Source organism: Saimiri boliviensis, chromosome 12 (assembly GCF_048565385.1).
Source record: "Saimiri boliviensis isolate mSaiBol1 chromosome 12, mSaiBol1.pri, whole genome shotgun sequence".
In the NCBI taxonomy this organism is placed as follows: domain Eukaryota; kingdom Metazoa; phylum Chordata; class Mammalia; order Primates; family Cebidae; genus Saimiri; species Saimiri boliviensis.
In genome coordinates, this window is record NC_133460.1 from 28759081 (window position 1) to 28786747 (window position 27667).

At 42.2% G+C, this 27667-nt stretch overlaps 1 protein-coding gene across 4 annotated transcripts in view; it reads left to right on the top strand.

Moving 5' to 3' along the window:
• The first annotated feature begins 365 nt into the window (after positions 1–365).
• Positions 366–27667, top strand: part of WAPL (WAPL cohesin release factor) — a 92916-nt gene continuing 65614 nt past the window's right edge. For 2 of the 4 annotated variants that reach the window (XM_039478189.2, XM_039478191.2), the window contains exons 1-3: positions 366–802; positions 5038–5558; positions 25564–26589. In XM_039478189.2, the coding sequence (XP_039334123.2) occupies positions 5060–5558; positions 25564–26589 (1525 nt within the window). In that variant the 5' untranslated portion in view covers positions 366–802; positions 5038–5059. Of the gene's footprint in view, positions 803–978; positions 1252–5037; positions 5559–25563; positions 26590–27667 lie in introns of all 4 variants that reach the window. The other 2 variants (XM_039478190.2, XM_074382191.1) reach the window with 2 other exon arrangements.

Sequence of the window (27667 nt, forward strand, 5' to 3'; positions counted from 1 at the left end):
ACAACCCGCGGTCCCCAGACACCGGCGGGTCCCCGGAGGGGAAGCGATTGATACAGCTGCCTGCACTGTGCCCCCGGCCCGGCCGCCTATCCCCGTGGCACCTGCATCTCCTGGCGAGGCCAGGAGCTAGCAGTGGCTCCAGAGCCCAGGAGGGCCAGGCCTGCCTGTCGCCCGCTCCCGCGCCCGCGCCTGGACCTCGGCTCCGCAACCTCCCGGACCTGGACTACAACTCCCGTCGGGCCCAGCGGCCTGGCCAATGGCGGGCGCCGGAGCATGCGGGGCGCAGCGCCTGCGCGGCGGTTTGAGTAAACGGCTGCGCGATTGGCTGCGGGGTCAGGCGGCCGCGCGGGGACTGTGGGAAGCGGAGTGACGGAGCGAGCGGCTGTTGGAGGAAGGAGGTGGGGGCCGGGAGCGCAAATGGCGTTGAGATGGTTCAGGGCCCTGTTCAAACTCCAGCGCTGACCATTCACCGGCGGAAGCGGCGGCGCAGGAGGCGGCGGCGGCCCAGCGGGGGCACGTAGCGGACTCCGGCACCAGCTCCGGCGGCGGCGGCCAGCGAGAGCTAGGCCCGGGCCCGGCCGGCGGCACTCGAGGCGGGGAGGGAAGTTGCGGGGCCGCCGCTCCTCCCCCCCCACCACCGGGCTTCCTATTTACCGAAAGCAGAGCCCCTCGCATCTCTCGTCTCTCACCAGGCGGTCCTGCTCTCCTGCGCGGGGGTTCAGCGCCTGCCCGCGGGCCGTAGGGAGCGGGAGAGGCAGAGGCGGAGGCGGCCCGTGGCCAAAGCACCCGCCAGGCACCGAGGGTAAGTGAGGTGTCGGGCGGCTGCCTAGGCCGGGAGGGCGCCGGGAGGGTGGGGGAGTCAGAGGCTGGGAGCGGGCGATGGAAGTCTCACTGCCTCGCCCACCTGGCCGCTGAGGAAGTTGGGCAGGGGAACGACCTGAAGAACTCTCTTTTTCCCCTTTTATTTTCCTTTTTCAGAGTTCTTTTTCGGGCTACTGCTGATTGACTTAGCTCCCCAAACCCAGTCAACTGTGTTGATTTCAGCCCCGAGTCCTTTCTCGAGGTTTCATCCGACCCTGGCTGCCACTGGGGCCTTGCACTGCCCTAGGGATTCGGTGGCAGAGGCTTCCGGGGCGTCGGAAGCGACCTCCCTTTCCTGGGCGGCGCGGGTGGGGAGGAGAAAAGTTGCGTGAGTGTCCGGCCAGAGGGGGCCGCCGCCCCCACTACCCGTGGCGCACCGGCCGCCCCCAGGTGAGGATTTCTTGGGGGGTAAGGTTTGTCCCGTTTTCTTTTCTTCCTTCATGGAAGCCCCTAAAGCCCGTGGGGACCGGGAGGACGCTAGATTCGGAAGGGAGTGAAGAGTATTTTTTTTTTTTTTTTTTTTTTTTTTTAAGTCACAGCGCACTTCCCTCAAAATTCGACCTGATTTTGGGCTAGGGCAAAAGCCCAACGACCGAAAAGATTTAGTCGTGAATCATTCTTTCCTTTTTAGTTAGGACAGTGTTTGGAGTTTAAATGTTGAGCAAGATTGGTACTTGAAACACTTAAATTTTTACTTCAAAGACGTTTGCACACTTATTTTGGAATCTATAGTGCTTTACGCTTAGATAATGCCATTACAACAGTCTGCTGACTTAAAGACGTTTTATTGTGGGAAACGATAAAGGCAATCAGGAGGAGATACTATATAATGAACTCTTCTGTACCCATTTCTTGGATTCAGCAACTACTATTTATTTCATCTATACACTTCTCATTACTTAATGTTGGAAAATCGCTGATGTTATTTCATCTGTATTTCAGTATGTATTTGTAAAAGACGTCGTCTTTAGCACAAAAATTCTATTATTTTTTGAGACAGAGTTTCGATCTTGTTGCCCAGGCTAGAGTGCAGCGGCGCCATCTGGGCTCACCGCAACCTCCGCCTCCCAGTTTCAAGCGATTCTCCTGCCTCAGCCTCCCGAATAGCTGGGATTGCGGGCATGCACCACCATGCCCGGCTAATTTTTTGTGTTTTTAGTAGAGATGGAGTTTCTCCATGTTGTTCAGGCTGGTCTCAAACTCCCGACCTAAGGTGATTTTTCCGCTTCGGCCTCCCAGAGTGCTGGGATTACAGGGGTGAGCCACCGTGCCGGGCCATCACAAAATTATTTCTCATCACATAAAATAATTATGTCCTTACTATTGTGTATTCATCTGCAGACTTTAAACTTTCAGGAGTGAATGCTTTGTGGTTCTAGAACCATTTTTATAATAAGTTTTTCTGATATTGGCATAAAGGAACTCAAGTCTAGGTTTTTGGTTTGGCCTTTGGTCAATATTTTTAGATGTTTACTATGTAAGTGTATCGAAAACAATCTAGTTAGCTTCCTTGGTGTATATGTAAGTACACTTACAGACCTGCAGGATGTCAGCTTTACATTTATTTATTTTATTTATTTATTTTTTTAGAGATGAGGTTTCACCATGTTGGTCAGGAGGCTGGTCTCGAACTCCTAACCTCATGATCTAACCACCTTGGCCTCCCAAAGTGCTGGGATTACAGGCGTGAGCCACGGTGCCCAGCCCAGCTTTACATTCTTAAAGGAATCAAGAGAATTGACTTTTATTTTGTTGTCTGTGGTAGTTGTCCAGTATCCTGTTGTGTTTTAGGCTGCACTTAACAAGAAAGACAGTAAGACTTGTTAGTGTTAGAGCTGTAGTAGAAGATGAAATAGATCTCCTTCAGGAAAATTTTTTAACACAGATGTATGATGACTTAATTATTATTTTGTCAAATTAAAATTGGCTTCTCACGAAGGGGGAGGGGGCGGGGCACGGATCACTACTGATTTTATATAAAACTCAGACAATGACTTATTATAAGTTGTAGGAATTTAAGTTAAGGGAAAATAAGTATAGGTCAAAACATATTCAAAAGTATAGTTGAAATATTTCAATTCTTGTAGGTTTCAAATTAATGAAGATTTTTCAAGCCCTTAGGCCTTTGTTCAGTTTTTAAAGTGATATTCGATGTATTGATGTTTGAACTATAGAAAGGTCAAAGTGTAGGAAACTGATAAGGATTGATAATGTTTAAAAAGTACTGTAATTTTTTTTAACGGGCACATAACCAATGCAAGTACCTTGTTTTAAAAAAATGTTTGACTCTTGATTTACTGCCTTAAAGATTTTTTTTTTTTGTCCTGTGAAGTAGATAAATGAGGTGAATCGATTTGTCATTTATAAATTCAAGAGTAAAATAAAGGTTCTATGTTTCTATTCCTGTATGAAACAGGGTAATATGCTGCAGCTCACCAGCTCCAGAAAATGTAACTCAGCAAATGAGCACAGCACTATCGGGACAAGGCAGATAGGATAAGGATAGTTTCTTTCCCTTAGAGAGGTGACCATCTAAGGAATATTTTTTTAAGTCACAGCCCAAATTACATTGCACCAAGAAGCATAATCTTCAAGATTGGGTTAAAAGCTGCAGATTGTAAAACATGAGAAAAAGCACCATTTTGGGGACCTTTTTCTCATTAATTAGTGCTATGAAATTTTAAAATACTAAATTTAATAAATTATTGGATATTTCTGGGATCCTGAAAAAAATTAACATTCTGTGCTTAAGAGTTCGTATTAGAGGTAATTACCCTATATGGGTTATTATATTAATATTATTATAGTTATTGGTGTGATCTCACCTCCATCTCCCAGCTTCAAGTAATTCTGCCTCATCCTCCCAATAGCTGGGATCACAAGCATGTGCCACCACTCCCAGCTAATTTTTTTTTAAGTTTTTTTTTTTTTAAAGACTTGTTCAGGCTAGAGTGCAGTGGCACAATCTTGGCTCACTGCAACCTCCATCTCTTGGGTTCAAGTGATTCTCCTGCCCCAGCCTCTCAAGTAGCTTGGATTACAGGCGCCGACCACTGCGTCCAGCTAATTTTTGTATTTTTAGTAGAGACAGGTTTTCACCATGTTGGCCAGGCTGGTCTCGAACTCCTGACCTCGTGATCCACCTGCCTCAGCCTCCCAAAGTGCTGTGATTACATCTGTGAGCCACCATGCTTAGCCAAATTTTTGTATTTTTAGTAGAGATGAGTTTTACCATGCTGGCCAGGCTGGTCTCAAACTCCTGACCTCAAGTGATCTGCCCTCCTTGGCCTCCCAAAGTACTAGGATTACAGGTCTGAGTGTAATCTGTATAGAGCACCCAGCCTCTATACAGATTGTTGTTGTTATTTTTTGAGATGGAGTCTCACTGGAGGGCAGTGGCATGATCTCGGCTCACTGCAACCTCTGCCTTCCGGGTTCAAGTTATTCTCCTGTCTCAGCCTCCTGAGTAGCTGGGACTACAGGTGTGCGTCAACACGCCCAGCTAATTTTGTATTTTTTTTTTTTTTTTTTTGAGACAAAGTCTTGCTTTGTCACCAGGCACCAGGCTGGAGTGCAGTGGCGCAGTCTCGGCTCACTGCAATCTCCGTCTCCCAGGTTCGAGCAATTCTCCTGCCTCAGCCTCCCAAGTAGCTGGCGCCACCACGCCCAGCTAATTTTTGTATTTTTTTTGGTAGAGATGGGGTTTCACCATGTTGGCCAGGCCGGGCTCGAACTCCTCACCTTTTGATGCTCCCTCTTGGCCTCTCAAAGTGCTGGGATTACAGGCGTGAGCCACCACGCCCAGCCTATGCAGATTATTTCTTCAAGGTAAAATTATGTTTATAAGAATAGTAAGTTGATTCATTTTGAACTTAAAAATACATTTAATTTTAAGTTAGCTTTATGGATACCTTATTATAAGTTGGTTAATAACTAAGTTTTTTACTTCGGAAAGCGTAGGCGTGTACTTGTCGTAGAGGAAAATTGACATGGAAGCATTTAGAGTAATAAATCAGCCTTTCTTTATACCCCTTCCTCATACTTGCTTATTTAAAAGTCTGTATGGTGAGTGTGACAAAATCATGAGGGGAAAATCCCTAGGTTTTTATTTTTGTATGCACTGTTTAACACTTCTTAAGTATTTGATGATTATATGTTTTTTTTTAAATTTTTCAGAGAATATGAAACTGGTGTCAAAATGACATCCAGATTTGGGAAAACATACAGTAGGAAAGGTGGAAATGGCAGTTCAAAATTTGATGAAGTCTTTTCCAACAAACGGACCACCCTTAGCACAAAATGGGGAGAGACCACATTTATGGCTAAATTAGGGCAGAAGAGGCCCAATTTCAAACCAGATATCCAAGAAATTCCGAAGAAACCTAAAGTGGAAGAGGAAAATACTGGAGATCCTTTTGGATTTGATAGTGATGATGAGTCTCTACCAGTTTCTTCAAAGAATTTAGCCCAGGGTAAGGGTTCTTCTTATTCAGAATCTAGTGAAGCTGCTCAGCTGGAAGAGGTCACTTCAGTACTTGAAGCTAATAGCAAAATTAGTCATGTGGTGGTTGAAGACACTGTTGTATCTGATAAATGCTTCCCTTTGGAGGACACTTCGCTTGGGAAAGAAAAGAGCACAAACCGAATCATAGAAGATGATGCAAGCATAAGTAGCTGTAATAAATTAGTAACTTCAGGTAAGTTTTGATTTTCTTTATTAGCCAAGAGAGATTTGTGCAAGAAATTTATTTAAATGATTTAAATTCTAAAATATATATTGTTTGGCCACATGCCATGGCCCCAGTGTTTGGGAGGCCAAGGTGGGCAGATCATGAGGTTTGAGACCAGTTGGTCTCATGAGTTTGAGACCAGACTGACCAACATGGTGAAACCCCATCTCTCTCTCTTTTTTTTTTTTTTTTTTTTTTGAGACAGAGTCTCACTCTGTACTCTGTCACCGGGCGCCAGGCTGTAGTGTAGTGGCGTGATCTTGGCTCACTGCAACCTCCGCCTCCCAGGTTCAAGCAGTTCTCCTGCCTCAGCCTCCTGAGTAGCTGGGACTACAGGCACGCGCCACCATGCCCAGCTAATTTTTGTATTTTTTAGTAGAGATGGGGTTTCACCATGTTGGCCAGGATAGTCTCAATCTTTTGACCTTGTGATCCACCCACCTCAGCCTCCCAAAGTGCTGGGATTACAGGCATGAGCCACTGTGCCTGGCCAAATCCCATCTCTACTGAAAATATAAAAAACAGTTGGATGTCGTGGTGCACACCTCTAATCCCAGCTACTCAGGAGGCTATGGCAGGAGAATTGCTTGAACCCAGAAGGTAGAGGTTGCAGTGAGCTGAGATTGTGCCACTGCACTCCAACCTGGTGCCTGGTGGCAGAGCGTGGGCGATAGTGAGACTCTGTCTCAAAAAAATATATATAGGGCCGGGCGCGGTGGCCCAAGCCTGTAATCCCAGCACTTTGGGAGGCCGAGGTGGGTGGATCACGAGGTCGAGAGATCGAGACCAACCTGGTCAACATGGTGAAACCCCGTCTCTACTAAAAATACAAAAAATTAGCTGGGCATGGTGGCGCATGCCTGTAATCCCAGCTACTCAGGAGGCTGAGGCAGGAGAATTGCCTGAACCCAGGAGGCGGAGGTTGCGGTGAGCCGAGATCGCGCCATTGCACTCCAGCCTGGGTAACAAGAGCGAAACTCCATCTCAAAAAAAAAAAAAAAAAAATATATATATATATGTATATATAGTGTTTTTTTCTGCACTTAGGATAAATGGGGACTAATGATAGTTTTGTAAAAGACATTTAACAACTTCAAAGAAACCAGTTAGAGGTTCAAATATTTAATAAAACAACTTGGATATTAATGTTTAAAGACTGTTAACTCGTTGTACATATTGGGAACAGCAATAAGTTTCTAACCCCAATTCCAGTAAGAAATATCTCTTTGTTGTGTTAGGATCACAAACTATCTCATTTCTATTATTGTGGAGGATTTGGATGGTTATTGATAATGAAAATGAGATGAATATCTAAAATGAGGATTAGTTAAGAATAGTAGACTCTGTTCCAAAACTAGCTCAGAAAGATTAAGGAGGTATTAAGTGGAGACATTAAAGAATTGAACTTGATTCCAAATTGAAATTAGTTTGGGGCCAATAGCAATTTGTATTGACAGATTTTAAACCACAAAACTGATTTTATATATATATATATATATATATATATATATATATGTATTTTTTTTTTTTTTTTGAGTTGGAGTTTTGCTCTTCTTACCCAGGCTGGAGTGCAATGGCGCAATCTTGGCTCACCGCAACCTCCGCCTCCTGGGTTCAGGCAATTCTCCTGCCTCAGCCTCCTGAGTAGCTGGGATTACAGGCACGTGCCACATTGCCCAGCTAACTTTTTTGTATTTTTAGTAGAGACGGGGTTTCACCATGTTGACCAGGATGGTCTCGGCCTCTTGACCTCGTGATCCACCCGTCTCGGCCTCCCAAAGTGCTGGGATTACAGGCTTGAGCCACTGTACCTGGCAACTGATTATATTTTTTAAATGCTAATTTGTAAAAATAGCATCTAGTATTGTCTCCTAAAACAAAATATTTTGTTCATTCTGTCCTACTCCTGTAAGGGATTTGAGACTTAAGTGGAAAAGGTGCAATTAACTAAAAGACTGAAGAACTAATATTGAGAGTGTTAGGGAAAGGTGAGGGAGAGAAGTGGGAGCACTCTATCAGCAGTAGGATAAGGGTGGCACTATACTGAAATTGGAAAAAAACCTTAGTTCTTGACTTCTTGGCAAAGTTTAGCAATAATGAAAGGTTATAAGAATCTCACATTTTGAAAGGAAGTAAACACAAACACAAAACTTTACTGAATTTTTAAGGGAAATTTGTCCTTTGAAGGTTTAATGTAAGGCACGTGAAACAGTAGAGTGTGCTGGGCCTTGCATAGTTTTAATGCTGAGCATTTTTTCACTCTTTTTCACAGTCTTGGATGAGATGATGAGCCAGCTGTTACTGTCATTCCCTTGATCCTCAGGGTTAATTCTAATTTTGATATCCTTACTGCTTTGCCTACATTTCTCCTCAGGCATTGTTCACAAGTTTAGGTTAAATTTGCATTAAAAAGCAGCAAAAAGGGCCAGGTGTCTGTAATCCCAGAACTTTGGGAGGCCAAGTGAATCATCTGAGGTCAGGAGTTCAAGACCAGCCTGGCCAACCTGGTGAAACTCCATCTCTACTAAAAATACAAAATATTAGTTGGGCATGGTGGTGGGTGCCTGTAATCCCAGCTACTGGGGAGGCTGAGGCAGGAGAATCACTTGAACCCACGAAGTGGAGGTTGCAAAGAGCCGAGGTTGTGTCACTGCACTGCAGCCTTGGGCAGCAGAGTGAGATGTCATCTCAAAAAAAAAAAAAAAAAAAGAAAGAAAAAGAAAAAAAGCAACCCAGCCATAAAAACTTTCCAGGTCAGCTCCTAAAAATGTATTAAAATCATCTTTTTTTTGAGATGGAGTCTTGCTCTGTTGGCCCAGGCTGGAGTGCAGTGGCACAATCTCAGCCAATTGCAAACTCCGCCTTTTGGGTTCAAGTGATTCTCCTGCCTCAGCCTCCCCAGTAGCTGGAGTTACAGGCACCTGCCATCATGCCTGGCTAATTTCTGTATTTTTGTAGAGACAGGTTTTTTGTTTTTTTTTGTTTTTGTTTTTTGTGGGACAGAGTTTTGCTTTTATTTCCCAGGCTGGAGTGCAGTGGCGTAATCTCGGCTCACTGTAACCTTTGCCTCCTGGGTTCAAGTGATTCTCCTGTCTCAGCTTCCCGAGTATCAGGGATTGCAAGCATGTGCCACTGCCTGACTAATACTGTACTTTTAGTAGAGATGAGGTTTCTCCATGTTGGTCAGGCTGGTCTCGAACTCACGACCTCAGGTGATCCACCTGCCTCGGCCTCCCAGAGTACTGGGATTACAGGCGTGAGCCATCACGCCTGGCCCATCAAACTTTTTTGAACGAAAGTGAATTTTAACTCAGGTTTCATACCTGAAGCTCAAAGAGGTTAAGTGTCTAAGGTCAGATAATGGCAGAATTGGCATGAGATTCGTTTATTGTGAACATATTATTGAGCACCTAATGTTTGTCAAACCCCACTGTACTAGGCTCTGCAAATGCTATTCTGCTTGTGTTGTTTGTTGTTTCTACTGATGTTTCTTGCTGTTTTCAGATAATCTACAGTGTTGTGGGGTGGGTAGGCTGGAGGAAGTAAGATGAAGCTGTGCAAGTGGTGAAAATGCTCAAAGTTGACTCCAGCTTCCTTAAGTGTGTGGTCTTTTGAGGAATGGGGCATCATTGGCAGGCAGAGTCCCTGATGGCAGAGTGTATTAATAAAGATGAATGTTTAGATAAGGGGGAAAAGGAATGTGGAAGTTAATCCTGTAAATAATTGTTTATGTAGCCTTGCTGACAATATATCTTTATGTTCATTCTGTTGGAAGTTGGCAGTTAAGTGGGATAATTGCTTCCCAGTCTATGTAGCCAAATTATAGTTCTAATGCTGATAGAACTACTGACTCTTGAGTCCAAACTCCATTTAAATTGGTTTGTGAGGAGAAAATACATACTAAAATACAGGTAAATAGATGTTCAAGAACATCTTGTCCTTCTTCCATCCTCCTTCATAAAGGCTCTCTTGGTGGTCAGGCTATGGTGTAGCGCTATCAATATTTCTCTTTTTTTCTCCTCTCCCTTGGCTATCCAGAGCTACAACAACGTTGGCAGCTCCCTGTAGGATAAGAAGTGAACTTTGAGGGAGTACATTTAATTTTCATGGTAGTCTTATCCTGTCTCTAATGTGTGCAAGTTAGTTGTTCTTATAAACCATTTACAAGTTTGTATGTTTATAAGTTGGTTTTAGTTGTGGGGATGCTTTTGTACTTTATGACATTTCCTTTGTCTCTCCCCTCTAAACTTTGTTCGTTTTCCTTGTGCCTAACTGTTTTCTTGCATTATGTTGTCAATTTTCATTGCCTTTACTCTCACTCAGGAAGCCTTGTAATTTTAGTAGAAATTTAGAAACCCAAACCTAAATTTTTGATAAAAGAGGTCTCTGTAAATCTCAAGTGGTTCCTCACTTTTTTTGCATTAGGGACCCTTCTGAGAATGATAAAGTTTTGAACTCTTTTCTCAATGCAAGTACTCATGTACCTACTTAGGTCTCAGAAATCTTAGCAGTCTTTTGCAGGTCGTGTTTAGGCATTTTATTTAAGAACCGGTTGCAAATTTTAACAACTTATTCAAAGTGCACTGGTAAAGTTCCATCGTATCCTTCTAGTGGAGTGTTGAGTGTCCCTCCTCATTCATACTATTTTTTGCTGTAGAATTGTATCACATTAGTGAAAAGGGCTCATCCAGGCTCAGGATTGTATCATCTGTCCTGGCATTACGTTTTTAAGTCTCTTTCTCTATAGGGGAATATGTGGTTGATTTTTTTTTTTTTTTTTGACACTGTTAAAATTCTTTAAGTACTTTTATAATGGATAGTGCTTTTAAAAATTGTGTTTCACTTGAAGGGGAAACTCAGGTTGATAGTTCACTATAAAACATACAATGGCGGGGCATGGTGGCTCATGCCTGTAATCCCAGCACTTTGGGAGGCTGAGGCGGGGTGGATCGCTTGAGGTCAGGAGTTTGAAACCAGCCTGGCCAAAAATGGTGAAACCCTGTCTCTAAAAATACAAAAATTAGCTGGGCGTGGTGGTAGGTGCCTTTAATCCAAGCTACTTGGGAGTCTGAAGCACGAGAATGGCCTAAACCGTGGAAGCAGAGCTTGCAGTGAGACGAGTTCGGGCCACTGCACTCCAGCCTGGGTAACAGAGTGAGACTGTCAAAAAACGAAACAAAACATACAGTGGGGCCAGAAGCAGTGGCTCACACCTGTAATCCTAGCACTTTGGGAGGCTGAGGTGGGCGGATCACTTGAGGTCGGGAGTTTGAGACCAGCCTGGCCAAAATGTTGAAACCCCATCTCTACTAAAAATATAAAAAATTAGCTGGAAATTAGCCTGAACCTGGAAGATGGAGGTTGCAGTGAGTCGAGGTTGTGCCACTGTACTCCAGCCTGGGCAACAAAGCGAGACTCCACCTCAAAAAACAAAACAAAGCACAGTGGTTCCCATTTTCCAGACAGATAGATGCCTGGAACCAGAAACAAGATTACAAACTGAATAGATACTGCAGGGAAGGGTTGAGTTGCTAAAATGTCCTATTCCTTAATTTAAACAAGAAGAAAATGTTTATTATGAAACTTTCAGGCACACAAAAATAGAAGAGTTAAAAAAAACCTCATGTACTCGATTGTCCACCTCCAATACTTGTTAGTATCTGACAAATCTTGTTTCAACTATTTTGCATGCTACTCTCCACTTCCCCTCCTGTACTTCCTGGATTTTAAAGCTGATTTAGGATTTGTCTTTCTATCTGCAAATACTTCTGTATCTAATCTTTAATTTTGAAAACAGAAATTTGATTGCAATTGCTGTTAAAGCCAGTGAGTTATCAGCCAGGTGTGCCAATTAAAAATGAACGTTAGCAGGAGCTAGAGGTTCAACCTTCTAAGAGATCTCCAGGTATTCCTTAATGGTTTGAATCAGTGCTGTCTATTAGAGGTAAAAGAAGGCTTCTCTTGCTTTTTATGTGAGGCTGCTTCTGTCTTTGTGCTGTCTTCTACAGGTTTTTAATCTGGACTCTAGAATAAAGTGTGCAAAGACTTATATTTCGGCTTGGCACACTTTCCTTGCCAGCCAGCTGGGATTCAGTCTACATATCCTGCCAAATATTGAGATAACTACAGCATAGGCTCTTAATTTGCCTGACTGGTTTTGTAGCCAATAAATTTTTTTAATTTGCTTAAAGCTGTAATGAGTATTTGTGTAAGAGGGATGGTATTGTCAGGAGATTTTGAACTGAAGGTGATTTTTAAGAAAGGGAAATAGGCCAGGAACTTATGGCCAGAGATGAGATTGTCATTGGATAAACTACAGCTGATTAATGAGGATTATTATTATTATTATTATTATTTGAGACAGAGTCTTACTCTATCACCAGGTGCCAGGCCGGAGTGCGGTGACGTGACCTCGGCTTACTGCAACCTCTGCCTCCCGGGTTCAGGCAATTCTCCTGCCTCAGCCTCCCCAGTAGCTGAGACTACAGGTGCACGCCACCACGCTCAGCTAATTTTTTTGCATTTTTAGTAGAGAGGGGGTTTCACCATGTTGGCCAGGATGGTCTCGATCTCTTGACCTCATGATCTTCCCGCCTCTGCCTCCCAAAGTGCTGGGATTACAGGCGTGAGCCACCGTGCCCAGCCTATTATTATTTTTTAAACCCTGAAAGGATAGTATCAGCAACAGTTACTTGCCTTTATTTATTGAATGTATCCGTTGTATAGAATATATTTAAATAATACCTAAAGTCAGATTTTTAAGAGAAGTAGGTAAGACCAATTATTTCTTTTTTTCTTTTTATTTTTTGGAGATAGGGTCTCACTCTGTCATCCAGGCTGTCACCGCTTCTACCTTTTAAGCTGAAGCCATCTTCCCTCCTTGGCCTCCCCAGTAGTTGGGAGTGCAGGAGTGTACCACTACACCGGGCTAATTTCTAAATTTTTTGTAGAGACAGTGTCTCAGTATGTTGCCCAACCTGGTCCTGAACTCCTAGGCTAAGTGATCCTCTCACCTCTGCCTCCCAAATTGTTGGGATTACAGGGGTGACCCACTGTGCCCAGACCTGTTATTTCTTAAATTCCTACTTTTACATATTAATTGACCCTTAATCACTATACCCTCAATACAATGGAAATAAAACCTCCTGTTTAAGGGAGACTTTATTTCCATTGTATTGAGGGTAAGGCACTGTTCAAAGGTTGAATAACTCAAACTGTTAAGTGGAAAATCTGGGAAACATTGGAAGTGTTCTTTATATACAGTGCTGTTGTATTCTGATGTGAAAGATTAATTTTGTCATCTTCAAAGCTGTATATTTAGAAGAGGCTGTCACTGTAAGAACAATTTTATCTTGATGTTGGAAATAAAGTTATTTTGCGAGGGGCAAATTATGAATTCCCTCTTGTCTCCATTCAAGTAATTTTCTGCTTTTTTTAATTTTAAAATTTGATTTTTTTTAAGAGGTGGGATCTTACTGTCTTGCCCAGGCTGGCCTCAAATTCCTGGGCTTAGGTGATGCTCCCACCTCAGCCTACTGCCTCAACCTTCTTAGCAGCTGAGATGACAGGCATGCCGCCTGTCTTAAGTAATTTTATTTTATTTTATTTTTGAGACAAGAGTCTCCCCTTGTCGCCCAGGCTCTGGATGCTGTGGCATGGTCTTGGCTCACTACAACCTCCGCCTCTTGGGTTCAAGCGATTCTCCTGCCTCAGCTTCCCCAGTAATTGGGATTACAGGCACCTACCACCACACCCAGGTAATTTTTTGTATTTTTAGTAGAGACGGGGTTTCACCCTGTTTGCCAGGCTGGTCTCGAACTCTTGACCTGGTGATCTACCCACCTTGGCCTCCCAAAGCACTGGGATTATAGGAGTGACCCACCATGCCTGGCAGCAATTTTCTTTTTCTTTTCTTTTCTTTTTTTTTTTTTTTGAGACAGAATCATACTGTTAGCTGAGCTGGAGTGCAGTGGAGTGCTCTCAGCTCATTGCAATCTTCGATTCCCAGGTTCAAGTGATTCCTGGCTCAGCCTCCCGAGTAGTTGGGATTACAGGTGCCCACCACCATGTTTAGCTAATTTTTTGTATTTTTAGTAGAGAAGGGTTTCACTATGTTGGTTGGCCAGGCTGGTCTCGAACTCCTGACCTCGTGATCTGACCACCTTAGCCTCCCAAAGTGCTGGGATTATAGGCGTGAGCCACTGTGCCTGGCATATTTTCTTTTTAATAAGAATGATGAGCCAAGTGTGGTGTCTCACAACTGTAATACCAACATTTGGGGAGGCCAGAGTGGGAGGATGGGTTGAGCCCAGGAGTTCAGAACCAGCCTGGTCAACATAGTGACATCTCGTATCTACAAAGGAAAAAAAAAATTAGCCCTATGTGTTGGGAGTGCTGTAGAAACAAAATGAGAGTGATGACCAGACTATTTTTCATACTTACCAAGTAATGCTGACTTCATTTTTATAGGTATTTTCTACTTTTGTGTGTGTTTGTATATACGAATGGAAATTCAACATTATGTAAGTTACGAAAGAGGCATTATAATTTTAATTAAATTCATTTTGTTCTAAAGCAGAACTTTTGTTTCTTACTCAGGTTTTCTGAATAAAAGGAATATTCTCAAGGTTTGTGTATTAACAAAAGCATGGGAGACAACTAACAAGGTTCTCCCCAGATCCAGATTGAATACCAGTCATAGGGTAAAATATGAAATTTATAAACAGAGTCTCTGTACTTTAGAGTTATCGACTTCTGCTGGTCATGATAAGAACTTGCTTCTAACATGATGTTAGCACTTTTATATGAATACTTTATGCTTTTCAGAGCATCTTTCATAAGTATTCTGTGCTTTTGAACTTGGAGCCATATTATACTTCATGAATTTTTCTTGTCTAGCACTTATGCCTTTAGGAAGTGGTCTTCCACTTTCCTAGACCCCCGATGGTAGTGGAGAATGAACTTGATCATAGGAAGGTCTAGGTGATGCCTCGTTCCAGCTATTCAGCTATTATTTTAGTGTCTATGCGCAAGATGGACTTAACTGTATTTTTTGCATTGTACTTGGGAAGATAAAATAAAGAATCACAAGTGTGTTGAAAACTAAGAAAAAAATGGAGAGTGCTGTGGGAGTGTAGCACTCTGGGCTTATTTGCTTGTCCTCGGGGTGCGGATATGTAGGCAAGGCTGACATTTAACCTGAGACCTGTTGGTGGACTGAGAAAGGATAGTAGTGGCAGAGTTTGGTGACATGAGCGATGAGGAAGGAGACATCAAGAAGGATTCCCAGCTATGTAATGTGAGCAGCAGAGCAGATGGTAGTGTCATTTATTTACTGAGATAGGGAACATTTTGACAAAGTTTGAGTTCAGTTTTGGGCACATTGGGTTTGAGATGTTTGTAAGATATGTTTAAATAGCAGATTTGCTGGAATGGAGCTGAAATAAGCCTTGATTAGTTAGAGACAATTAATTTGAAATTCAGTATATAAATATTATCTGAAAAGAAAGGATTAGTTGAAGGCATTAAAGAGAGTGTAAGAGGAAAAAGTATTAGGACTGTGCTGTAAAGAACTTCCAATACTAATGGAAGTAGTGAAGAGGAAGAAACTAGAAAGGAAATTAAGTAGGAGTCACTAGAGCAGCTTAAGGGAATCCAGGGGAGTGATAGATTATAGAAGCCAACATGAAAGTGTTTCAGAAAATATTGACTGAGTCGGAATGCTGCTGCAGTCAACTAAAGTGAGGACTCCAAGGCAGACCTTGGATTTGCAGCTTGGATTGGAGTCATCTAAGGGGTGAGGAAATGGGGGTAACAAATGTTTACAGCTTGTTAAAGGTGTTTGAAGGGAGGAGAAGAAAAAGTGCAGCTAGAGGGATGTGAGGGATTCTGGATAGTTGAATGTATGAGATCTAAGACACAAGAGAGCAGTTTTGGAGGGAGGAAAGATGAGTAAAAAGATGAGCTTAGTGGGAGGACATAAGAGAAGGTGGTTTTTAGCTAAAAATGTTTTTCCCTCCCCCTGTAATGTGACTAAAGAGGTTATTACTGAAAGGGAGAAAGACAGGGTAACTTGGGGGGTTTAGGGGAACAGGAAAGAGTTCGGATAGATGTTACTAAAAGTGGGAGAGTGTGTTGTCTAGAGACAAAGTAGAATTTCTGGACATTATTGAGGCCTTAATTGAAGTTGCTGTCACTAAAAATTAGCTGGGCATGTCTCAGCTTCTCGGGTGGCTGAGGAGAATTGCTTGAACTTGGGAGGCTGGGGTTGCAGTGAGCTGAGATCCTGCCACTGCACTCCAGCCTGGGCAACCCAGCGAGAGGAACAAAAAAACAAAACAAAAAACACATGGTCACTAATCTACTTATTGTGTGAGTATGTTTTTCCTCCTCCTTTAGTAGGCCCTGTTATCTGGAACCTGCACAGAATACAGAATATTGGATAAAATTATTAGAATTGGTTTTGATAGGCATTTTGTCACTTAGCATGTAGAATGAAGAGATGAGAAGCAAGAGAATTTAGGGTATTATTGCCCAGAGAATGATTGAGAAGATAAACTGGAATTTAAAATGTTGAGTGCCTGGACAGGGCTAATAAATAGGAGAAAGGGGAGAAGAGGGTAGTATACTGAGAATCTTCTTCAGTAAAAACGACAAATGGGTGTACTTGCACAAGCAAATTGGATGGTTGGTAGGTTGTGATAAAAAAGTGGGTTATCTGATTTTAATGTTTAAGAAGTGAAGCATTTTAGGACACAGCAAGCTTCTGGATGAAACTGAGAACTGGTGGCTGAAATGGAATGTGGGAGATTGTTGATGAGATGAGGTTAAACTGGGAAGTCAGAGGGTTGGAATTTGGTGGAATTCAGTGTGATAGCAAAATTGGTAGAGGAGTAGATTATAAATCTGGTGTAAAATCCTTAAATACATTAAGGGTGAATAAGAGGTTGTTGGATGACAGGTATTAGGAAGATTAGGGGGTAACTAACACAAGCCTCGAAGGGGCTTTACTTTTTTTTTTGACAAGAGTCTTGCTGCATTGCCCAGGCTGGAGTGCAGTAGCACAATCTTGGCTCACTGCAACCTCCACCACCCAGGTTCAGGCAATTCTCTTGCCTCAGCCTCCTGAGTAGCTGGGATTACAGACACCTGCCACCATACCTGGCTAATTTTTGTATTTTTAGAAGAGATGGGGTTTCACTATATTGGCCAGGATGGTGTCTATCTTTTGACCTCGTGATCCACCCACCCCAGCGTCCCAAAGTGCTGGGATTACAGGCATGAGCAACTGTGCCTGGCCTTTTTTTTAAAAAAAAATTTCCTCATTTATTTTTGTTGTATTAATATTATTATTTGTTTAGTCTTACACAAGAAAAAGAAGCCAAGAAGGGACTTTTATATAACTGGGTGGAAGAGTAATCGTTTCATAAAGAGGCTCTGGAGAATCAGCATATCAATGTCCCCAAACTGTCCTGATCTGAAATAGTAGGGAGGGCTGCTGGAGAAGAGGCATCCTTAGTCAAGTGTAGGACAAGGAAGTGGTAGAAAGAATGAACCCCAGGTATCCTTTTTATTTTTTTTTTTAGAAACAGGGTCTTACTCTGTTGCCCAGGCTAGAGTGCAGTGGCATGATCATAGCTCACTGCAACCTTAAACTCCTGGGCTTAAGCGATCCTCCTGCCCGCACTTCCTGAGTAGCTAGGACTATAGGAATGTGCCACCATGCCCGGCTGATTTTCAAAATTATTTTGTAGAGACAGATTCTTGCTCTTTTGCCTAGGCTGGTCTTCGACTCCTGGATGCAAGTGATTCCCCTACTTTGGTCCCCCCTCAGTGCTGGGATTACAGGCGTGAACCACCACGCCGGGCCAATACTGACATTTTATTTTATTTTATTATTTATTTTTTTTTTAAAATGAAAACATTTTAAAATTTCTTATACATAATAGAGACCATGTTGGCCAGTATGGTCTCGATCTCTTGACCTTGTGATCCATCCGCCTTGGCCTCCCAAAGTGTTGGGATTATAGGTGTGAGCCACCGTGCCTGGCCGACATTTTAAAATAATAGCATTCAGTTTAGCTATCATAGTGATTTCTTTCTTTCTTTTTTTTTTTTGAGACGGAGTTTCGCTCTTGTTACCCAGGCTGGAGTGCAATGGCGCGATCTCGGCTCACCGCAACCTCCGCCTCCCGGGTTCAGGCAGTTCTCCTGCCTCAGCCTCCTGAGTAGCTGGGATTACAGGCGCGTGCCACCACGCCCAGCTAATTTTTGTATTTTTAGTAGAGATGGGGTTTCACCATGTTGACCAGGATGGTCTCGATCTCTTGACCTCGTGATCCACCCGCCTCGGCCTCCCAAAGTGCTGGGATTACAGGCTTGAGCCACCGCGCCCGGCCCATAGTGATTTCTTTTAACTTTTTAAATTGTAAAATAAAACTGAAACATACAGAAAACACAAGAGGTCTAGCTTAATTAATTACTAGAAGAGGAACACTCCTATAACCATTATCTAGGTTAAGAAATAGAATTGTGCCAGCCACTCTAGAAGCTCTTTCATGCATCATTTCCTCCTTCCTCACTCTCAAAGTAGCTGCCATCCTATCTTTTATTAAAATCTTTTTTTTTTTTTTTTTTTAGAGACAGGCTCTTGCTCCGTCGCCCAGGCTGGAGTACAGCCGTACAATCATATTTCACTGCAGCCTCAATCTTCTGGGCGCAAGTGATCCTTCTGCCTCAGCCTCCTAAGAAGCTGGGACCACAGGTGTGTGCCATTATGGCCAGCTAATTTTATTTTTTGAAACAGGGTCTCGCTGTCACCCAGGCTGGAGTGCAATAGCGAGATCATACTGCAACCTCTTCCTCCTGGTTCAAGCCATTCTCCTGCCTCAGCCTTTTGAGTAGCTGCGATTACAGGTGCCTGCCACCATGCATGACTATTTTTTGTATTTTTAGTAGAAACAGGGTTTTACCATGTTAGTCAGGCTGGTCTCGAACTCCTGGCCTCCGAAAGTATTGGGATTACAGACGTGAGCCACCATGCCAGGCCAACTTTTTTTATTTTCATAGAGATTAAGGTCTTTAACTCCTGAGCTCAAGCGGTCCTCACACCTTGGCCTCCCCAAAGTGTTGGGATTACTGTCATCAACCACTGCTCTGGCTTATAATTTCTTGCTTGCAAATGCCATAATTACTTGCTGTTCATTCTCTTTTTAAAATTTTTTCTTTAATAATTTTTCTTTCTTGCAAGCACCCATTGTGCCTCAGAAAGTGTTCACTTTCATATGTTTAAAAAAAAGAATACGCTTTTCAATAGCCAGAATATTCGTAGTGTTCCTTGTTCTTTTTGAAGTTGTATTTCTATCCTACTTCCCCTTCAGAATTTTATCCTGTTGATTATAGTATTTATGTTTAGACTTTTAGTGGTCACCCTTTTCATTACTCTTGGTACAAAAGTATGTGTATGTATTTAAATTCAAACTTTTAAGAGCTGTAGCTGGGTGCAGTGGCTCATGCTTGTAATCCCAGCACTTTGGGAGCCTGAGGTGGGCAGATCACTGAGGTCAGGAGTTTGAGACCAGCCTGGCCAACATGGTGAAACCCCATCCCTACTAAAAATGGAAAAATTAGCCGAGAATGGTGGCACGTGCCTGTAATCCCAGCAACTCAGGAGGTTGAGACAGGAGAATCACTTGAACGCGGTAGGCGGAGATTGCACAACTGTCTGGGTGACAGCTAGACTCTCAAAATAAAATAAAATAAAATAAAAAGGCTGGTTGCTGTGGCTAAAGCCTATAATCTCAGTACTTTGGGAGGCTGAGGTGGGAGGATAGCTTGAGTCCAGGAGTTTGAGACCAGCCTAGGCAACACAGGGAGACCCTGTCTCTATCAAAAAAAACCCCACAGCTTTTAGGAATTTTATGTGACTGTAATGCTCTAACTGTTTTAAAAATGATTCTGTACTACATCATGATCACAGTTATCAATGCAAACTTTTATTTTGTTAATCAAATGCTCTCTCAGCAGAATATTTGATCAAGCTTGAATGCTATAATCCAACTTGAATCATATATAAATATATATATATATATTTTGGAGACGGAATCTCACTCTGTTGCTTAGGCTGGAGTGCAGTGGTGTAATCTCACCTCATTGCAGCCTCTCTGCCTCTGGTGTTCAAGCGATTCTCCTGCCTCAGCCTCCTGAGTAGCTGGGATTACAGGAGCCTGCCACCATGCCCGGCTAAGTTTGTATTTTTAGTAGGGATAGGGTTTCGCTGTGTTGGCCAGGCTGGCCTTGAACTCCTGACTTCAGGTGATTCGCCCGCCTCGGCCTCCCAAAGTGCTGGGATTACAGGCGTGAGCCACCGTGCCCAGCCGAATGCTGTATATAAAGACAAAATTAGGCCAGGCACGGTGGCTCACGCCTGTAATCCCAGCACTTTGGGAGGCTGAGGCGGACGGATCACGAGGTTAGGAGTTTGAGACCATCCTGGCCAACATGGTGAAACCCCATCTCTATAGTCCCAGCTACTCGGGAGACTGAGGCAGGAAACTTGCTTGAACCTGGGAGATGGAGGTTGCAGTGACCCGAGATCACACCACTGAAATCCAGCCTGGTGATAGAGCGAGACTGTTTAAAAAAAAAAAAAAAGATAAAATTTATTGGAAATTTACCTTTTAAGAGATGAGTGGGTCTTTTTCAATTAGTTTATATATATCTGAATCTGAATGAATATTATTGCTAGCATGTATAAAGTGTTTGGAAAAAAATTTTTGGCATCAGTTTTATTCCTGTTTTTTGTTCATTGTTGTTGAGATGGAGCCTCGCTGTTGCTCAGGCTGGTGTGCTACTCACAGGTGTGATCACAACACTGCAGCCTCAGACTCCTGGCCTCCAGTGAACTAACTGTTGGCCACAGTGCCCTGGGTAGCTCTGGGTGGGACTACAAGTGTGTATTACTATGTCTCTATTATTCCTATTTCAACTTTTTAATATGTGTGAATGTTGAGAAGCCGTAAATTAACAAAATAAACATAAGAATGGTAACAGTTTTGTTATAACAGTTTCTATTATTTGAATTCTGGGTTTTTTTTTTTTTTTTTTGAGATGGAGTTTTGCTCTTTTTGCCCAGTCTGGAGTGCAGTGGCATGATCTCAGCTCACTGCAGCCTCCACCTTCTGGGTTCAAGCAATTTTCCTACCTCAACCTCTCGAGTAGTTGGGATTATAGATGACTGCCACCATATTTTTGGTAGAGATGGGATTTCACCATATTGGCCAGGATGGTGTCGAATTCCTGACCTCAGGTGATCTACCTGCCTTGGCCTCCCAAAATGCTGGGGTTACAGGCATGAGCCACCTTGCCCAGCCTATTACTTGAATTCCCGTGTGCCACAAAGCATGTGGTAATCATAAAAATTCATTGGAATTTTTTGGCAATCATAAAAATTCATTGGAATCAATTTGTTAGGTCTTTTTGATTTTGTGAAATGCAATTAATTGGAAATCACCTGACATCCATGGGATTTGTTACCCACACAGGAAAGTTTTACCTAATTATGAAGTACAGAAACCAAAAGTCTATCACATTATTTCTTTATAGGTTACGTGAAGGGTTGGAGGAATGTACTGTATAAGATTAGGGACAGGAGAGCAATATGCTGTTACTGATACTTGTAATAGCATATTGGGAGAAGAGTGATTGGTTAATCCCAGGTGGGTTGGCACATCAGTTTTTGGAACAATATACACCTAGAGGTTGGGGATTTAGAAGTGAATTTCCTTAAAACACAATTGTACCTGTATTTGGAAGGCCTTTGTATACCTCCGGGGGTATGTGTCTCTAGTTTGAAGAGTTAATTGCCATCTGGAAGGGAGGCCCAGGGTTGAGGAGTAGCTGGGGTGTGTGGTGTCTTTCCTATTCTGTTGCAAGGGTGGGGCGGAGATGGGTAGCTTTAGCAGGAGGCCAGGGAGCAAATGAGTTCCTTGATGTGCAGATAAGCTGTGGCAGTTGGCTGGGAAGCTCCCCACAGGCTGTGTTGGTGGGGATTAGGGGAAGGTTGTGATAACTTGGATGGTACTGTGTAGTGGGCCAAACTGAGTAGTACTTTTGAAATTGTTTTTAGTTTAGTGTTATATTTTTAAAATTTCATCTAAATTTTATATTTTATTTTTATTTTTTATTTTAGAGATGGGGTTTCACCATGGTGGTCAGGCTGGTCTTGAACTCCTAACCTCAGGTGATCTGCCCACCTCGGCCTCCCAAAGTGCTGGGATTATAGGCGTGAGCCACCCCCCAGGCCAAATTTTGTATTTTATAGGTAGACCTTATAAAGCATAAAATGTTTTGGGTTACATTTAACTGGTTTTTGGTTCCCCACCCCCTGCCCCCTAGACGGAGTCTCACTCTGTCACCCAGGCTGAGTGCAGTGGTGTGTTCTTGGCTCACTGCAGCCTCTTCCCCCTGGGTTCAAGTGATTCTCTTGCCTGAGCCTCCCGAGTAGCTGGGATAACAGGTGTGCAGCACCACTCGTGGCTAATTTTTATATTGTTAGTAGAGATGGGGTTTCACCATATTGGCCAGGCTGGTCTCAAACTATTGACCTCAAGTAATCTGCTCGCCCCAGCCTCCTAAAGTGCTGAGATTACAGGCGTGAGCTACAGCACCTGGCCTTAACGTTTTAAAGAATAATTTTTACATTTAAATCTTTGACTAAAGATTTGCTCACTTAAGATGTGCTGTGTTTTTTCTGTGGCTTTTTAGGTGCCTCTGATGACTAGCCAGATGTCCTTATTAACAGTGAAAAGTGAATTCCCTTACACTGAAACAAACATTGTTAACAGTTTGTTACACAGTTTTTAGTAGGCACAGCATGTATGTCTATGTTTGTATTATTTTGTTTTGGAGACGAAGTCTTGCTTTTGTCCGGGCTCACTGCAAACTCTGCCTCCTGGGTTCAAGCGATTCTCCTGCCTCAGCCTCCTGAGTAGCTGGGATAACAGGCACCTGCCACCATGCCTGGCTAATTTTTATATTTTTAGTAGAGATGGGGTTTCACCATGTTGGCCAGGCTGGTCTTGAACTCCTGATCTCAGGTGACCCCCCCGCCTCAACCTCCCGAAGTGTTGGGATTACAGGCGTGAGCTACCTAGCATTTCAGTTTTCAGCAGCCACCACTAGAGGTAGTGTAATACAGCTTGGTATGGGTCTTTTTATGAAGTCTCTTTTGGCTATTGGTTTAATTGGCCACCTCTGCAGTCATTAGCTTCTCTGGGTCTCTTCTTCTCATCTGTGTAATGATGGGTTTGGTAAGGAGTCAAAGGAAGTATCTTCATTTTCTTTTCTTTCTTTTCTTTTTTTTTTTTTTTAGGATGGGATTTCACCATGTTGGTCAGGCTGGTCTTGAACTCCCGACCTCAGGTGATCCATCCACCTTGGCCTCCAAAGTGCTTGGATTACAGGCGTGAGCCACCGCGCCCAGTCATCTTCATTTTCTTATAAGAAAGGTGAAGGAAGTATGTATGTATTTGTGTGTATAGACCTGGTATACATTACACAGATGCATACATTTTTGTGTATATGTCTAGAAAATCTCAGGCCGGGCGCGGTGGCTCAAGCCTGTAATCCTAGCACTTTGGGAGGCCGAGGCGGGTGGATCAAAGGTCAAGAGATCGAGACCATCCTGGTCAACATGGTGAAACCCTGTCTCTACTAAAAATACAAAAAAGTAGCTGGGCATGGTGGCACATGCCTGTAATCCAAGCTACTCAGGAGGCTGAGGCAGGAGAATTGCCTGAACCCAGGAGGCGGAGGTTGCGGTGAGCCAAGATTGCGCCATTGCACTCCAGCCTGGGTAAGAAGAGCGAAACTCCGTCTCAAAAAAAGAAAATCTCTCTCTGTCTCTCTTTGTGTGTGTGTGTGTGTGTGTGTGTGTGTGTGTGTGTGTGTGTATGTGTGTGTGTGTGTGTATTTTTATCTGCAGCTTCAACAAACGTCAGTTCATTGCCAATCTTGTTTCTTTTTTTTTGGAGACAGAGTCTTGCTCTGTTGCCCAGGCTGGAATGCAGTCACATGATCTCAGCTCACTCCAACCTCTGCCTCCCGGGTTCAAGCAATTCTTCTGCCTCAGCCTCCCGAGTAGCTGAAATTACAGGCGTGTGCCACCATGCCCACCTAAGTTTTGTGTTTTTAGTAGAGACAGGGTTTCACCATGTTGGTTAGGCTGGTCTCAAACTCTTGACTTTGTGTTCTGCCTGTCTCGCCCTCCCAAAGTGCTGGGATTACATGAGTGAGCCAATGCATCCAGCCAGTCTTGTTTTATTTTTATCCTTACCAAAGCAAATTATAGATGTTTTATTTCATTCATAAATATACTTAACAGATAAGGACCTCAAAAAAATACACTTTAAGGTATTTAATGTGTAATTTTGGCAGTTTTTATGTTTTGGCTTTTGAATAGACAACTTAATACAGTATAAACAATGTAGAACTGCCTTGTTCTTCTTAACAACTGCATAGTATTCAGGTGTGTGGGTATGTTGTAATTTAATTAGTTCTTTATTGATTGGTATTTGTATTGTTTATGAAAGCAAAAAGCAGGAAACAGTATTGTAGTGAGTTTCTTGTTATTTCTAAATACTTATAAATGAAACTGCTGGCTTCAAGACTTAAGTCCATTTCTTTCATATGCACATTTTAGTTTTAAAAGATATTACCAAATCTTAACCTGTTAAATTATATTAAAACCTATAGGAGGCTGGGCGAGGTGGCTCACGCCAGTAATGGTAACACTTTGGGAGGTCGAGGCAGGAGGATTGCTTGAGCCCAGGAGTTCAGGACCAGCCTAGGCACCATAGTGAGACCCCATCTGTTAAATAAACAAACAAACTAGGTGTGGTGGTGCATACCTGTAATTCCAGCTACTTGGGAGGCTGAGCGGGGAGGATCACTTGAGGTCTGGAGGTCTCCAAGGCTGCAGTGAGCCTTGATTACACCACTGTATTCCAATATGGGTGACAGAATGAGACCCTGTCTTGGGGAAGAAAACCTATTGGGTTAGCATTAAAAAGTATACGGTGAATCTGTCCATGTAAAGCACTTCTCTCACCTGTATTTGATGATACTGAGATTTGTAAATAGCTTTTCATAAATGTAGATGTATTTTGTGGAAGTAATTTTATTGCTTGGCATAGGTATACATTTTGCCAGTGTTTTTCTATAAGTATTGAGGGAATTAATCGTAATACCAGTTGGAATCATATTTGTATCTCATGTGGAAAGGTTAAAAGAATGTTTCTGATTGTAAAAATTGAAGGCAACAAAAATGAATTCTCCACATACAAGATGATAGTCAGGCTAAGGATTTATTACTGGCTGATACGCATAAATGGCCACTGTTAACCATTTAACTAATAAACCAGAACTACTGCTAAAAGTTCCTTGAGGCTATATGGCTTTTAGGATTAGAAAAAGGAACAGAAATAGCTAGAGAAACTTGATCCTGTGGACAGGCTTCTAGATAGAACTAGCATACCTTATGGGCAGCCCTATCCCAGATATACAAATGCTAGTGGAAGGTTTTTATTAACTGTTCAATTGGTTTAGGTTTTACTAAATATTTTTAAATTTAAGCCTCTTTATTTGAAAAGCCCATAATACCCCTAAGAAGATTTGGCTGAGTCATTTATATGCCATTCTGATTGGATTCAGTTGCTTAACCCTGCTGAAATTTCTTGTGAGTTTACAATTTGAAGGGACTTGGTTGCCTGAGGAAAGGTCAGTAGAAGACATGAGAGCTATATGCTGAAAAGGTAGGAGAGGAAATGGCTGATATTTAAACATAAATTTCTTCACAACTTAATTACAGTTCCTTGAAGATTGATCATATACTATTGATTAACCACATATCTGTTATTTATTAACTTTTATATTGATACTACTCATGTTTTTATCCTTTGACTTATTTTTACAGATAAAGTAGAGAATTTTCATGAAGAACATGAAAAGAACAGTCACCATATTCACAAAAATGCTGACGACAGTACTAAGAAGCCCAGTGCAGAAACTACAGTGGCTTCTGAAATCAAGGAAACAAATGATACTTGGAACTCCCAGTTTGGGAAAAGGCCAGAATCACCATCAGAAGTATCTTCAATCAAGGGATCTGTAAGAACTGGTTTATATGAATGGGATAATGATTTTGAAGATATCAGATCAGAAGACTGTATTTTAAGTTTGGATAGTGATTCCCTTTTGGAGATGAAGGATGACGATTTAAAAAATCGATTGGAAAATCTGAATGAAGCCATTGAGGATGATGTTGTACAAAGTGTTCTTAGGCCAACCAATTGTAGGACGTACTGTAGGGCCAATAAAGCAAAATCTTCCCAAGGAGCATCAAATTTTGATAAGCTGTTGGACGGCACCAGTCAGGCCTTAGCCAAAGCAAACAGTGAATCTAGTAAAGATGGCCTGAATCAGGCAAAGAAAGGTGGTGTAAGTTGTGGGACCAGTTTTAGAGGGACAGTTGGACGGACTAGAGATTATACTGTTTTACATCCATCTTGCTTGTCAGTTTGTAATGTTACTATACAGGATACTATGGAACGCAGCATGGATGAATTCACTGCATCCACTCCTGCAGATTTGGGAGAAGCTGGTCGTCTCAGAAAAAAGGCAGATATTGCAACTTCTAAGACCACTACTAGATTTCGACCTAGTAATACTAAATCCAAAAAGGATGTTAAACTTGAATTTTTTGGTTTTGAAGATCATGAGACAGGAGGTGATGAAGGAGGTTCTGGAAGTTCTAATTACAAAATTAAATATTTTGGCTTTGATGATCTCAGTGAAAGCGAAGATGATGAAGATGAAGACTGCCAAGTGGAAAGAAAGACAAGCAAAAAAAGAACTAAAACGGCTCCATCACCCTCCTTGCAGCCTCCCCCAGAAAGCAATGATAATTCCCAGGACAGTCAGTCTGGTACTAATAATGCAGGTAAGAACTTAAAAAAATATATAATAAGTACAGTAGTTCCCCTGTATCCACAGTTTCACTTTCTGTGGTTTCAGTTACCCAAGGTCAACCACATTCTGAAAATAGGTGAGTATAGTATAAGAAGAAAGTCCTCATTCACATAACTTTTATTATAGCATGTTGTTATAATGATTCTGTTTTATTCTTAGTTACTGTTAATCTCTTACTGTGCTTGATTTATAAACTAAATTTTGTCATGGGTATGTATATGAGAAAACATAGTACATAGAGGTTTTGGTGTACTATTCCATGGTTTCAAGCATCTACCAGGGACTGGCATGTATCGCCTGTTGATGGCACGGGGACTACTTTTAAGTGTGCATTTCAGGCTTAAATCAACAGCTACGTAGTTTCTTCCCAGATACTCAATTTTAGGTTGTTATATTTATTAAAAGTACTTGTTGAGAACTGCAAATTACCTTAACCAGAGATACAGCATTTTAAGTGTTAATGATCATGTCCCAGGTTGTAAGGAACCAATTTGTAAATTGGAGAGTCTTCATATTTAGGTTTTAATTTAACCTTTAGCACTTGAGAATTTTAAAGCATATAGGTATATTGGGCAGGGGCACCAAGCAACATGATGTTTTCACTTTGACAAATCCAAATGCAGTGAAGACATAGGTTAGATTTTGGACCTTTAGAACTATACTGATAACAGATGGTTATAATGAGGGAAATAACAGAAAATTAGAATTAAAAAACCCTTTGTGGTTGAATTAAAGCTAATAAACATTCAAAATACCCTCAAACCCTCTTAGGTTGGTTCAGTAAAATTGAAAAGTGCCAGGTAAGTATGTATTCACTCTTAGCTGTGGAAATTTAATTTGTGGGAGATTGTAGAGCCAGTAATGACTAAAGGTCCTCTAGGAGTTCAGTCTCCACTGTGAGAGACAGACAAAAGAAATAGGTTAGCTCTGCTATAATTAAGTCATTACCTTACAAGGACTTTATGAAGTGGATTGACTGTCTAGTGAGGAAGAATTTGTGAAAGCCTCTGGGATACATGGTTTCTTAACCAAATACAGTTTTTCTGGAT